Source organism: Musca vetustissima, unplaced genomic scaffold (assembly GCF_032173495.1).
Source record: "Musca vetustissima isolate MV318-11 ecotype Yass unplaced genomic scaffold, APGP_CSIRO_Mvet_v1 utg185669, whole genome shotgun sequence".
In the NCBI taxonomy this organism is placed as follows: domain Eukaryota; kingdom Metazoa; phylum Arthropoda; class Insecta; order Diptera; family Muscidae; genus Musca; species Musca vetustissima.
In genome coordinates, this window is record NW_026881935.1 from 25,228 (window position 1) to 37,756 (window position 12,529).

General features: G+C 34.8%; 1 protein-coding gene across 1 annotated transcript; it reads right to left on the reverse strand.

The window, feature by feature from the left end:
- Window positions 1-387: 387 nt before the first annotated feature.
- Window positions 388-10,847, reverse strand: LOC133328035 (transmembrane protein 268-like; the record flags this gene model as incomplete). Its single annotated transcript, XM_061536584.1, has 4 exons — window positions 388-460; window positions 4,767-4,926; window positions 10,143-10,664; window positions 10,732-10,847. Coding segments are annotated over 4 exons (857 nt in total), but the record flags the coding sequence as incomplete, so codon positions are not given.
- Window positions 10,848-12,529: the final 1,682 nt, after the last annotated feature.

The window sequence follows — 12,529 nt, forward strand, 5'->3', positions numbered from 1 at the left end:
TTCAAGAAAGCAGGGTGGTCAGTTGTTATAGAGTAGGGTAGTTTCCTGAAAGATACGATGATAGGGATGTGACCAGAACCAAGAGAACCATGATGTTGTCAGCTTACTTCATTTATCGGACATGACGCTGATGATCAAAGATATCCGAGTAAATAATCCGATGACTTACTTATTTAATTTACATTATACACCGATGCGTATAATCAGTGTCATTATGTATACGCACAAGTTTTCTCTTCGACGGTAGCATTTTCAAAAACGTATTCTTTATTTAACTGAAAGAACTTACCATTATAATCCAGGAAAAAATAAACATAACACATTTTGTGAAAATAAAAATTCAAACGATTTATTGTGAAATTTTAAATGCAGAAAAATAATTAGAACACACAAACAAATATTTAATAAGGATCACGATATTGTGGATTAGAACCGTAGGCAACACAACTGCAGGGATAACCTAAAGGTGAAGGGGGGAGAAAACGAAAAACTTATAATAAACAATAAAACGAACACAAGGATAAAATGTATTTATTGGATGTTTATTGAAGAAAAAAATAAAGGTTTTAAATTTAAAAACTAAGATATGAAAATGAAGAAAAAAATACATAATATAAGGACGTAAACATTTAAATTTTTTTTTAAATAATATCATTAAAAATATTGCAAAGAAATAAAATAAATCACTGGATAGTTTTTTTTTCTAAAAATAAAAATCTATATAAAATATTTTTTTCAGTGTATTCGAGTGTATATTGTATGTATGTAGTGATGTAGTTGTGGAGGGTCAAATTTTGGTTTTCTGTATTTTCTTATAAAAATTCGTAATTGCACAGTATTTGATTTTGCCTATCAATTGTGTATTGTTCCCGGCGCACAAGTCCATACTACTTGACCTAAACTATTCACAACAACTGTGAATATGTATATAAATAATAGAAAATATTATTAAATATAAAAAATTACAATTTTTGGAAAATATTAATTTGTACACAATGACAAAAATGTGATTGTGAATTTTTGAAAGCCAAGCTGAAATTTATCGGTGATGTGGTTAACAGAAGCGATGGGTGAATGAGTGAGCACATTTAAATAACACAAACACAAATTTAGAAAAATATATCTTTATAACTGTACAATTACAAATTAAAATAGAAACGGTTAAAGAGAACAACTGATAAAAAAACGGTTATAAGAAACACAAGAGAAGACCAAATAATATTTTTCGATGGGCTACTTTTTGGAGTGGATTTTTTAAATAATATTTTTTGAAGTCTTCTTCTAGGCGTTGATTTTTAAATAATATATTGATACCTTACACAACTATGTTGTCAGGCTATTATAGCTTTGTGCAGCCTCAAGAGTTTGTAACGCTGCGAAATATTGCTCCTAGACCCTTTGAGTTATATAATTATAATTTGTAAACACGATACAGGCCACAGTTATGGACCAATCTTCACTAAATTTTGCATGTAAGATGGATTCTAGCCAATGAAGACCCCTATTGTTTTTGGTAAAGATCGGTTAATATTTAGGCAATGAAATGGACCAAAAACTTTATTTTTGTTGGGTTTTCTGGTCGTTCCACAGGTCACAATTATGGTCCAAAAATCGTAAATTTTTACATTGAGAAGGGGATCGGATCAAAGAATAAGCATGCTTGTCTTGATAAAGATCGGTCAATATTTATCGGGTCAAATGGACCCTGACTTTTGTGCGAAAAATTATAAAATTTGTATTCTATGGCGTATAGATTTACTCCTTAAGGGAACCCCCCCCCCCCCCCCCCCCCCTTTCTCGATTTTTTATTTTTAAGATTTTAAATGGGCTGGTAAATGAATACCAATGCATGTTAAGGTTTGTAACTTTGCACATATATATTTGAAGATTTAAAAAGGAAGAAAAATAATTTTCAAAAAATTGTTGTTGTTGTTTTGTTGTTGTTTTTTGTGATTAAAAAATGTCCTCATTTTTGATGGCGGGCATGATAACTACTCACTGGAACATCGGAATCCGAAAATTCCAACGGTGTTAGAAAGAGTACATGTCGGGTTCTCGTATGAACTAGGATTATGGACTTCGCTCTAAAATTAACAAAATGGTGGACCTTTGGAAAAATATTTTTGAAAAATCGCCGATTTTTTACCACAAACCAAGTTAAAAAATAAGGAAGATGTTCACCGATTGGCTTTATCCTAGTTCATACGAGAGCTATACACTTCCAGAGAAACGTGTCAAAATTTGGGACCGATTGGATTTTTAGTTTTTGAGTTATCGTGCCCGCCATTCGCAAAAACTATGTTTGGAGGAAAACGCGTTTTAAGTTTGAGAAGCCCTCTTGCTGTCACCTGATGCTAACACAATAAATTGGATATATCTTCAAGAATTCTTGAGATTTTCACTTTAAAATTGGTAGGGACATTCTTGAATTAGTGTAGCTTCAAATTACATCAAAATAAAAATTTAAATTTTTTGAAACCGAGAATGGGTGGGGTCCCCTTAAAGACATAGACCACAGAAGTTGACAGAATATCTAAGAGGAAATGTTCCATGAGGTTCCAGTTATGGTTAAGGACAACGCCTATAATTTTCGGCGATGATCAGATAATAATTTTGGGATGAAATGGACCGACAACCTATTTCTTTGTGTTTTTTCAAGTCGATGTAGCATGGCCACGGCGAAAGGAATTTGATCAAGCCACGGCGAAAGGAATTTGGACTGAAATTAGTACTGTTGACCTCTAGTCGGCCAAGAGGGTTCAAATGTCGAAATATTGCCCAAGCTCAGAATATAGAATATAGATTTTCGTGGAAGTTATGTAGAGAATCATATGGTCGGCCACGTCCGACTATACTGCTCCGCTCACTGAAGGCGTGTATTTTTCATACCCTTCACCACTCTGTGGTACAGGATATTATGACTTTGTGCATATGTTTGTAACAGGCAAAACGAATCGAGATAGACCCATGGTTCCCTTTGAGAATATGCATAGAATCACTTTCTGAGTCGATTTATGCATGTCCGTCCGTCCGTCTGTCCATGTTAAATTGTAAACAAATCACAAGTCGCAGTTTTGATTGGAATTGGATGAAATTTGGCACAGCTCGTTTATTTGGCCCAAGGACGAGCCCTATTAAAATTGGAAAAAACGGATTTAGATATTGCTCCCATATATACTTTCGTCCGATTTCATGTAAATGATGCACCAAAGTCCCTATATATCTTTTGATTTGTACGAAATTTGGCACAGCATACTGAATTAAGTCTAGAATTATGTGTGCTAAGTTTCGTGGAAATTGGTTCAGATTTAAATATAGCTCTCATATATATTTTCGTCCGATTTAATGTAAATGGTGCACCAATGCCCTTATATATCATTCGATTTGACAGAAATTTGGCATAGCGTACTGAATTGACCCTTGAATGATGTGTGCAAAGTTTCATGAAAATCGGTTCAGATTTAGATATAGCTCCTATATATATTTTCGTCCGATTTTATGTAAATTGTGCACCAAAGTCCCTATATATCCCTCGATTTGTACGAAATTTGGTACAGCGTAATTAATTAAGTTTAGAATTATGTGTGCTAAGTTTCGTGAAAAACCGTTCAGATTTAGATATAGCTCCTATATATATTTTCGTCCGATTTTATGTAAATGGTCCACCAATGCACCTATATATCTCTCTATTTGTACGAAATTTGGCACAGCGTAATGAATTAGGTATAGAATGATGTGTGTTATGTTTCCTGAAAATCGGTTCAGATTTAGATATAGCTCCCATATATATTTTCGTCCGATTTTAAGTAAATGGGTCTCCAAAGTCCCTATATATCTTTCGACTTGGAGGAAATTTGGCATAGGGTACTGAATTGGGTCCAGAATGATGTGTGCCAAGATTCGTGAAAATCGGGTCAAATTTAGATATAGCTACCATATATTTTTTCTTCCAATTTTAAGTAAATCTGTCTCCAAAGTCCATATATCTTTCGATTTGCACGAAATTTGGCACAGGGTACCAGAATGATGTGTGCTAAGATTCGTGAAAATCGGTTCAGATTTAGATATAGCTTCTATATCTGACCAAATGAAAAATTTAATATCGGTTGCAGAATTACATGTTTATGGATCCAATTTCATTTTACTGGTCCTTTAAAAATGCGACGTCTGTTAGGATTCATCTGTTGAATATACCCAAAATGGAGAAGGGTATCATATAGTCGGCCCCGTCCGACTTTACTACTTTCCCTACTGGTTAATACATATTTTTGAGGGATCTACAAAGGCGTGGAGTTTATAAAACATATTTTTGAGGGGTCTTCAAAGGCATGGATTTTTTAAAACATATTTTTGATGGGTCTACAAAGGCTTGGATTTTGTAAAACATATTTTTGAGCGGTCTACAAAAATTGGATTTTGTAAAACATATTTTTGAGGGGTCTATAAAGGCGTAAATTTTTTTAAAATGTTTTTGAGAGAATTATTTAATCAACCAAGAAGCCTCCTAATATCTTCTTATCTCTTATGTCCCTCATAACCCTCTTCAGTTTTTTTCTAATAACAAAAAAATATGTGTTGTTATTGTGGTGTATTATGTGAAGTTTTTTTCTTTGTTTAAAAAATATATATGTAAATATGTCAATCCCTACCCACCCCCTTTTCCTGAACGATGCAACATTCTTCATTAGTTTCTTTATTTTTTTTCACTTATTCATAACGTTCCGATGCCAACACCCAATAAACACAATCCAAAAATTTCAACTTGCCTCTCGGCTTGCACTGCAAATGATCTTTGATATACTGGCATGGGCACTGGAATTGACCACAATGACGTCCCGGCTCCAAGGGGGTAACATCAACTAAACCCCGGATGGCTTCTCGTCCCCAACGTGATGCATAGCGGAGAAATAGTTGACCAGCTTGTTCCTGGAATTTTTTATTGAGTTTTTTATACAGTTTTTTTTTTATTTAAATAAAAAAGAATAAAAATAAATTAATTAATTAAGAAAAAAGAGGAAAAGAGATGGAGAGACAGAAAATGGTGAATGTGATAGTGAGAGTGTTGTGGTGTTAACACCCATCTACATACATTTTCAATGGTGTAGAGAACAGCATGCAATGTGAAATGGAAAATATTTTTTAAAAAATATTTCAATACCGATCACTGTACATTTGTCGACCACTGTATATACTAAAAACTATATATTTTTTATTTGATTGTAATTTAAGTTTGGCTACTTTAACTTAATATGAATTTCTAGGTTTTGCTGTTAAGCGCCTACAACTATGCACCACACATTGCATGTTGTTCTGCTACCATATGACTGCTGTGTGAATTTAAAGAAAGCCGTGTTGTTTTTTGGTTTATAGAGATATATTTGATTTTTTTTTGTTGTTTTTGTTTAGGTTTAGGTAAAACTTTTTAAATATTTAACATAAATAATATTAACGACTATAAATAATAATAAAAAATGGGGTTGGTAAATAGTAAAATAATAAATTGTGAAGAAGAAAAAAATAAAATATATAAATATAAGAAATAAAAGAAAATAAGATAAGAAATTAATAAACAAACACAGATGAGATATAAGAAGAAGAAAAAAAATAGAAAATAATTCCTTTTAAACTTGTTCTTGGTTTCTTTAGTGTCTTGAATTTGTTTAGCAATTCCGTGCGATTTTGCGTGTTTGGTTTTTAGAGTTTGTGATTCAGTTTTAGGTTGTTTTGAGAAAGTTTATATTTGCTGAGCATCGTGTCATAGCGATTTTTTTTCAAATATATTACATCCAACAACCCAGACAATTAAGACCACAGCATTGGCTGCGTTGCAGGTGCATTTTGATTTTATTGCGTAGAACTTCTTCCTCATACTGGCAGGGGCAGATGGATGATTGCAGATGCCGGGGCGTTTCATGGACGCCAGCCTCTTGTACAGTCCAATCGAGACGACGCCTTAAGAAGTCTTTGCCCCAACGTTGCAAATAGCTGAGGTAAAGCTCTTGGGCCACAGCCTAAAGATTTGATAATAACAAATAATAGGTTTTTTGGTTTATACAATAAAGGTGATAGTGATTTGCGAATAAAAAAAATGGTTGATAAAAGAGAGAAAGAGAGAAGGACGAAACACAGGTGCGGATGCAAGGTCATAGTGAAGACATAATACACTTTTGAGAGGCTATAATAAGAGTGGATTAAAAAAAATAATATTTGTTCAAGATTCAATATTATGCCTGGATTTAAAAATAAACCAGTGAGCGGAGCAGTATAGTCGGACGGGGCCTACCATGTGATACCCTACACAACTACCACGGAACTCGGATGTTTATTCCGAGCTTGGGCAATATTTCCCGATTAGAGGTCAACAGCACATCTTTCTTACATTTTCCTAATATTAAAAATATTCAGTACAACCCTTCTAATTACTTGTCCAGATTCCCTTCACGGTGGGTTCAGTTGTAATGTTCGGCTTATATTCGACTAGAAAACACACAAAAAAATTAAGTTTTCGGTCCACTTCATCACAATATAATTATCTGATCGTCACCGAAAATTGTAGGCGTTATCCTTGACCATAACTGGAACTAAATGGAACATTTTTAAGCGATCAGCGCCATATTTCCGCCCTCAAGTGTGGTGAAGGGTTACTAAATAATATCTGAATACATAAGCACCTGCAAATATTTAAGTGTAACTCCCACATCCCAATACATACGACGATGTAATTGGTATCAATTTAAAAGTCAACCACTGCCCTTGGATATACCAACAACTTTTCGGGTCTATGTCCGTCAGGGGTACATCTATACGCAATAGAATACAAATTTTGTAATTTTTCACCCAAAAGTCAGAGTCCATTTGACCCGCTAAATATTGACCGATCCTTATCAAAACAGGCATGCTTATTCCTTTGGCCGATCCCCTTCTCTATGTAAAAATTCGCGATGTTTGGATCATAATTGCGGACTTTAGGGCGACCAGAAAAACCGATAAAAAGTAAGTATTTGGTCCATTTCATCCCCTAGATATTAACCGATCTTTATCAAAAAAAAGGGGATCTTCATTGGCCAGAACCCATCCTACATGCAAAATTTCGTGAAGATTGGTCCATAACTGTGGTCTGTATCGTATTTACAAATTGTAATGGACAGACGGACGGACAGACACACATGTCTAGATCGACTCACCTAGCCGAGATCGGTATACTTAATGGTGGGTCTACGACCAATATTTCGCGGCGTTACAAACTCTTGGGGCTTCACAAAGCTATAATACCCTGACAACTTAGCTTTGTATGTAAGGCTTGGATTTTTATAATATTTTTAGGCTCTATGTAAGGCTTGGCTTTTTTTTAAATATTTTTGAGGCTCTATGTAAGGCTTGGATTTTTCAAAAAAATATTTTTAAGGTTCTATATAAGGCTTGGATTTTTTACAAAATATTTTTGAGGCTCGATATAAGGCATGTAGTTCTAATACCCTCCACCATAGTACGGAGGGTATATTAATTTTGTTATTCCGTTCGTAACTCATCGAAATATTCATTTCCGACCATATAAAGTATATATATTCTGACCATATAAAGTATATATATATTCTAACTAGCCATGTCCGTCCGTCTGTTGTAATCACGCTATCTTCTGAAGGAATTGAGATTGGGTGCTGAAATTTTGCACAGGTTTGTCTTTTGTCTGGAGGCAGGTCAAGTTCGAAGATATATCGGTTGTAGTCGCATATGGTAACAAATCTCCCTACCAAAAATTATTAATATTCACCCCCTTTTAGGGGTAGTCCCCATATAAGCCCATTTTTATGCCCTTCACCACACTGTGGTACAGGGTATTATGTCTTTGTGCATATGTCTGTAACAGGCAAAAGGAAACGAGATAAACACATGGTTCGTTTTGAGAATATGCATAGAATCACTTTCTGAGTCGATTTATGCATGTCCGTCCGTCCGTCTGTCTGTTTGTCTGTCCATGTTAAATTGTAAACAAAATACAGGGGCATTTATGATCCGAATTGGATGAAATTTGGCATAGGTCACACATTTGGCCCAAGGACGAACCCTATTGAAATTCAAGAAAATCGTGTAAGATATAGCTCCCATATAAATATTTTCGTCCGATTTAAGGTAAATGGGGCACCAAAGTCCCTATATATCTCTCGATTTGCACGAAATTTACATAGCATATTGAATTAGGTCCAGAATTATGTGTGCCAAATTAGACATAGGTCCCATATATATTTTCGTCCGATTTTATGTAAATGGTGCACCAAAGTCCATATATATCTTTAGATTTGTACCAAATGTGGCATAGGGTACTGAATTGAGTCTAGAATGGCGTGTGCCAAGTTTCGAGAAAATCGGTTCAGATTTAGATATAGCTCCCATATATATTTTCGTCCGATTTTATGAAAATGGTGCACCAAAGTCCCTATATATTTCTCGATTTGCACGAAATTTGGCATATAGTACTGAATTAGGTCCAAAATGATGTATGCTAAATTGATAATCGGTTCAGATTTAGATATAGCTCCCATATATAGTTTTGTCCGATTTTATGTAAATGGTGCATCAAAGTCCCTATATAACTCTCGATTTGCACGAAATTTGGTATAGAGTACTAAAATAAGTCTTGAAAGATGTATGTTAAATTTCGTCAAAATCGGTTCAGATTTAGATTTAGCTCCCACATATATTTTCGTCCGATTTTAGGTAAATAGTTCACCAAAGTCCCTATATATCTTTCGATTTGCACGAAATTTGGCATAGAGTACTGAATTAGGTCCCGAATGATGTGTGCTAAATTTCGTGAAAATCGGTTCATATTTAGATATAGCTCACATATATAGTTTTGTCCGATTTTATGTAAATGTTGCATCAAAGTCCCTATATATCTTTCGATTTGCACGAAATTTGGCTCAGCGTACTGAATTAGGTCTAGAATGATGTCTGTTAAATTTCGTGGAAATCGGTTCAGATTTAGATACAGCTCCCATATATATTTTCGTTCGATTTAAAGTAAATAGTCTACTAAAGTCCCTGGAAATCTTTCGATTTGCACGTAATTTGGCACAGCGTAAACAAATTAGGTCTAAAATGATGGGTGTTAAGTTTCCTGAAAATTGGTTCAGATTTTGATATAGCTTCTATATATATTTTCGTCCGATTTAATGAAAATGGTGTACCAAAGTCCCTTAATATCTTTCGAATTGCACGAAATTTGGCACAGCATAATGAATTAGGTCTAGAATGATGTGTGCTAAATTTCGTGAAAATCGGTTCAGATTTAGATATAGCTCCCATATATATTTTCGTCCGATTTTAGGTAAGTGTTGCACCAAAGTCCCTATATATGCTTCGATGTGCACTACTAGTTTATAATAAAAAAATTACCTGATTTGTTGCGCGTTTTGGATTTGGTTCGAAGACTCTCACCTGCGGAAGATGTCGAAAACATTGAACTATAGTCCACATTTAGGCCTAGCCCCCATTTAATGATACATACCGATTTTCGGTATTTTTAATATTTAGCGTAAAGAAATGTATTCTGATGCAAAAATCTTAGTTTCTAAATAGAGCTATATCTGTTCTCAATTAGGCCGAAATAAAACCCGTATATATTGGTTATGGCCTTATTTTGGGATGTTCCACCCTACTATGCGTCGTCAACATCGGACCACTTTCTGGGGTTTTTAGGAAAAATATCCATTAAAAATTGCTGAAATTTGTATTTGGTGTAATTGAATTTTCGGTATAGGACCACTTATGTATCTGTTAGTATACCTATGTTGGAGAGTATCCAAATTTCGGCACGGCCGAACTTAACGCTTTTTTTCTCGTTTTAAAAAATATTTTTGAGGCTCGATATAAGGCGTTGATTTTTTAAAAAATATTTTTCAAGGGCCTATGCAATGCGTGGATTTTCAAGAGGCTCCAGTATATCTTGAAATTAAATAATGTATTATGTCTTCACTGACCTGGCACCCTTTATAACAATAAATTTGTACAAATATGTATTAACATAAACATATTAAAAGCGTTTTTTTGGTGTGATAGATATTTGCATGTGAGGAAAATATTATTTACAGTTAGGAAAGAATACAAATCGTTAAAAAAGTGTGATAAAAACTCCCACATACCTGTTTTCTTGAGACCCTCACTGGTGTGCTGCCTTGAATGACAATGTCATTCAAATCAATATCCAATTTCCGTTCCCATCCAGCCTTAATCGCCTCCCCACCATTCTGTTCCGTATGCTCCAAGAATTCATTGAGGAAACTCACACATGGACCCGAATCGAAATACAAGAAACACAAATTAACTTTATGACACGATATGCGACCACGATCATCCAGCACGAGAAGGATTTTATGTTTTATCAGTTGCTTATTGACACGAGCGAGACATTTTTCTAGTCCTCTGGCCAAGCGTAACTTCACCCACATACACAAAAATATGGCAGCAGCATTTAGGAATAACCAACCGACACCCAATGAAAACAGAGCCACGCCTTGTAGGCCAGAGAACAGCAAGGTTAGCAGGACCGTAAATGCAAAGAGAATCCAGCATACCAATATCCGCTTATAGCAAATGTTATACATCGTGAAACGATAATCATTGACCAGGGTCTCCATGGCATGAACATATTCCTCAACGGTGAGCTGGAAGGGAGTGGAGAAGAGAGGTTAGAATATTACAGTTGAGATCGTGTCTTCCAAAACTACTCACAGTTAATCCTTGAGCCATAAGCTCTTCAGGTACCAGTTCAGGTCGGAAAATTGCTGGTGTCACCCATGGAAATTTGGTATTGGCTGGTAAGAGGGTTACGATTACATCGCCATTTGCTGGAAAGGAGCAAAAAATATAAATAATTATTTTTTCGAGGGCCATATAAGGCGTGGATTTTTTAAAGAATATTTTTTCGAGGGCCATATAAGGCGTGGATTTTTTAAAGAATATTTCTTGGAGGGCCATATAAGGCGTGGATTTTTTAAAGAATATTTTTTCGAGGGCCATATAAGGCGTGGATTTTTTAAAGAATATTTCTTGGAAGCCCATATAAGGCGTGGATTTTTTAAAGAATATTTCTTGGAGGGCCATATAAGGCGTGGATTTTTTAAAGAATATTTCTTGGAAGCCCATATAAGGCGTGGATTTTTTAAAGAATATTTCTTGGAGGGCCATATAAGGCGTGGATTTTTTAAAGAATATTTCTTGGAAGCCCATATAAGGCGTGGATTTTTTAAAGAATATTTCTTGGAGGGCCATATAAGGCGTGGATTTTTTAAAGAATATTTCTTGGAGGGCCATATAAGGCGTGGATTTTTTAAAGAATATTTCTTGGAGGGCCATATAAGGCGTGGATTTTTTAAAGAATATTTCTTGGAGGGCCATATAAGGCGTGGATTTTTTAAAGAATATTTTTTCGAGGGCCATATAAGGCGTGGATTTTTTAAAAAATATTTTTTCGAGACCCATATAAGGCGTGGATTTTTTAAAGAATATTTTTTCGAGACCCATATAAGGCGTGGATTTTTTAAAGAATATTTTTTCGAGACCCATATAAGGCGTGGATTTTTTAAAGAATATTTTTTCGAGACCCATATAAGGCGTGGATTTTTTAAAGAATATTTCTTGGAGGGCCATATAAGGCGTGGATTTTTTAAAGAATATTTCTTGGAGGGCCATATAAGGCGTGGATTTTTTAAAGAATATTTCTTGGAGGGCCATATAAGGCGTGGATTTTTTAAAGAATATTTCTTGGAGGGCCATATAAGGCGTGGATTTTTTAAAGAATATTTCTTGGAGGGCCATATAAGGCGTGGATTTTTTAAAGAATATTTCTTGGAGGGCCATATAAGGCGTGGATTTTTTAAAGAATATTTCTTGGAGGGCCATATAAGGCGTGGATTTTTTAAAGAATATTTCTTGGAGGGCCATATAAGGCGTGGATTTTTTAAAGAATATTTCTTGGAGGGCCATATAAGGCGTGGATTTTTTAAAGAATATTTCTTGGAGGGCCATATAAGGCGTGGATTTTTTAAAGAATATTTCTTGGAGGGCCATATAAGGCGTGGATTTTTTAAAGAATATTTCTTGGAGGGCCATATAAGGCGTGGATTTTTTAAAGAATATTTCTTGGAGGGCCATATAAGGCGTGGATTTTTTAAAGAATATTTCTTGGAGGGCCATATAAGGCGTGGATTTTTTAAAGAATATTTCTTGGAGGGCCATATAAGGCGTGGATTTTTTAAAGAATATTTCTTGGAGGGCCATATAAGGCGTGGATTTTTTAAAGAATATTTCTTGGAGGGCCATATAAGGCGTGGATTTTTTAAAGAATATTTCTTGGAGGGCCATATAAGGCGTGGATTTTTTAAAGAATATTTCTTGGAGGGCCATATAAGGCGTGGATTTTTTAAAGAATATTTCTTGGAGGGCCATATAAGGCGTGGATTTTTTAAAGAATATTTCTTGGAGGGCCATATAAGGCGTGGATTTTTTAAAGAATATTTTTTTAAAGAAT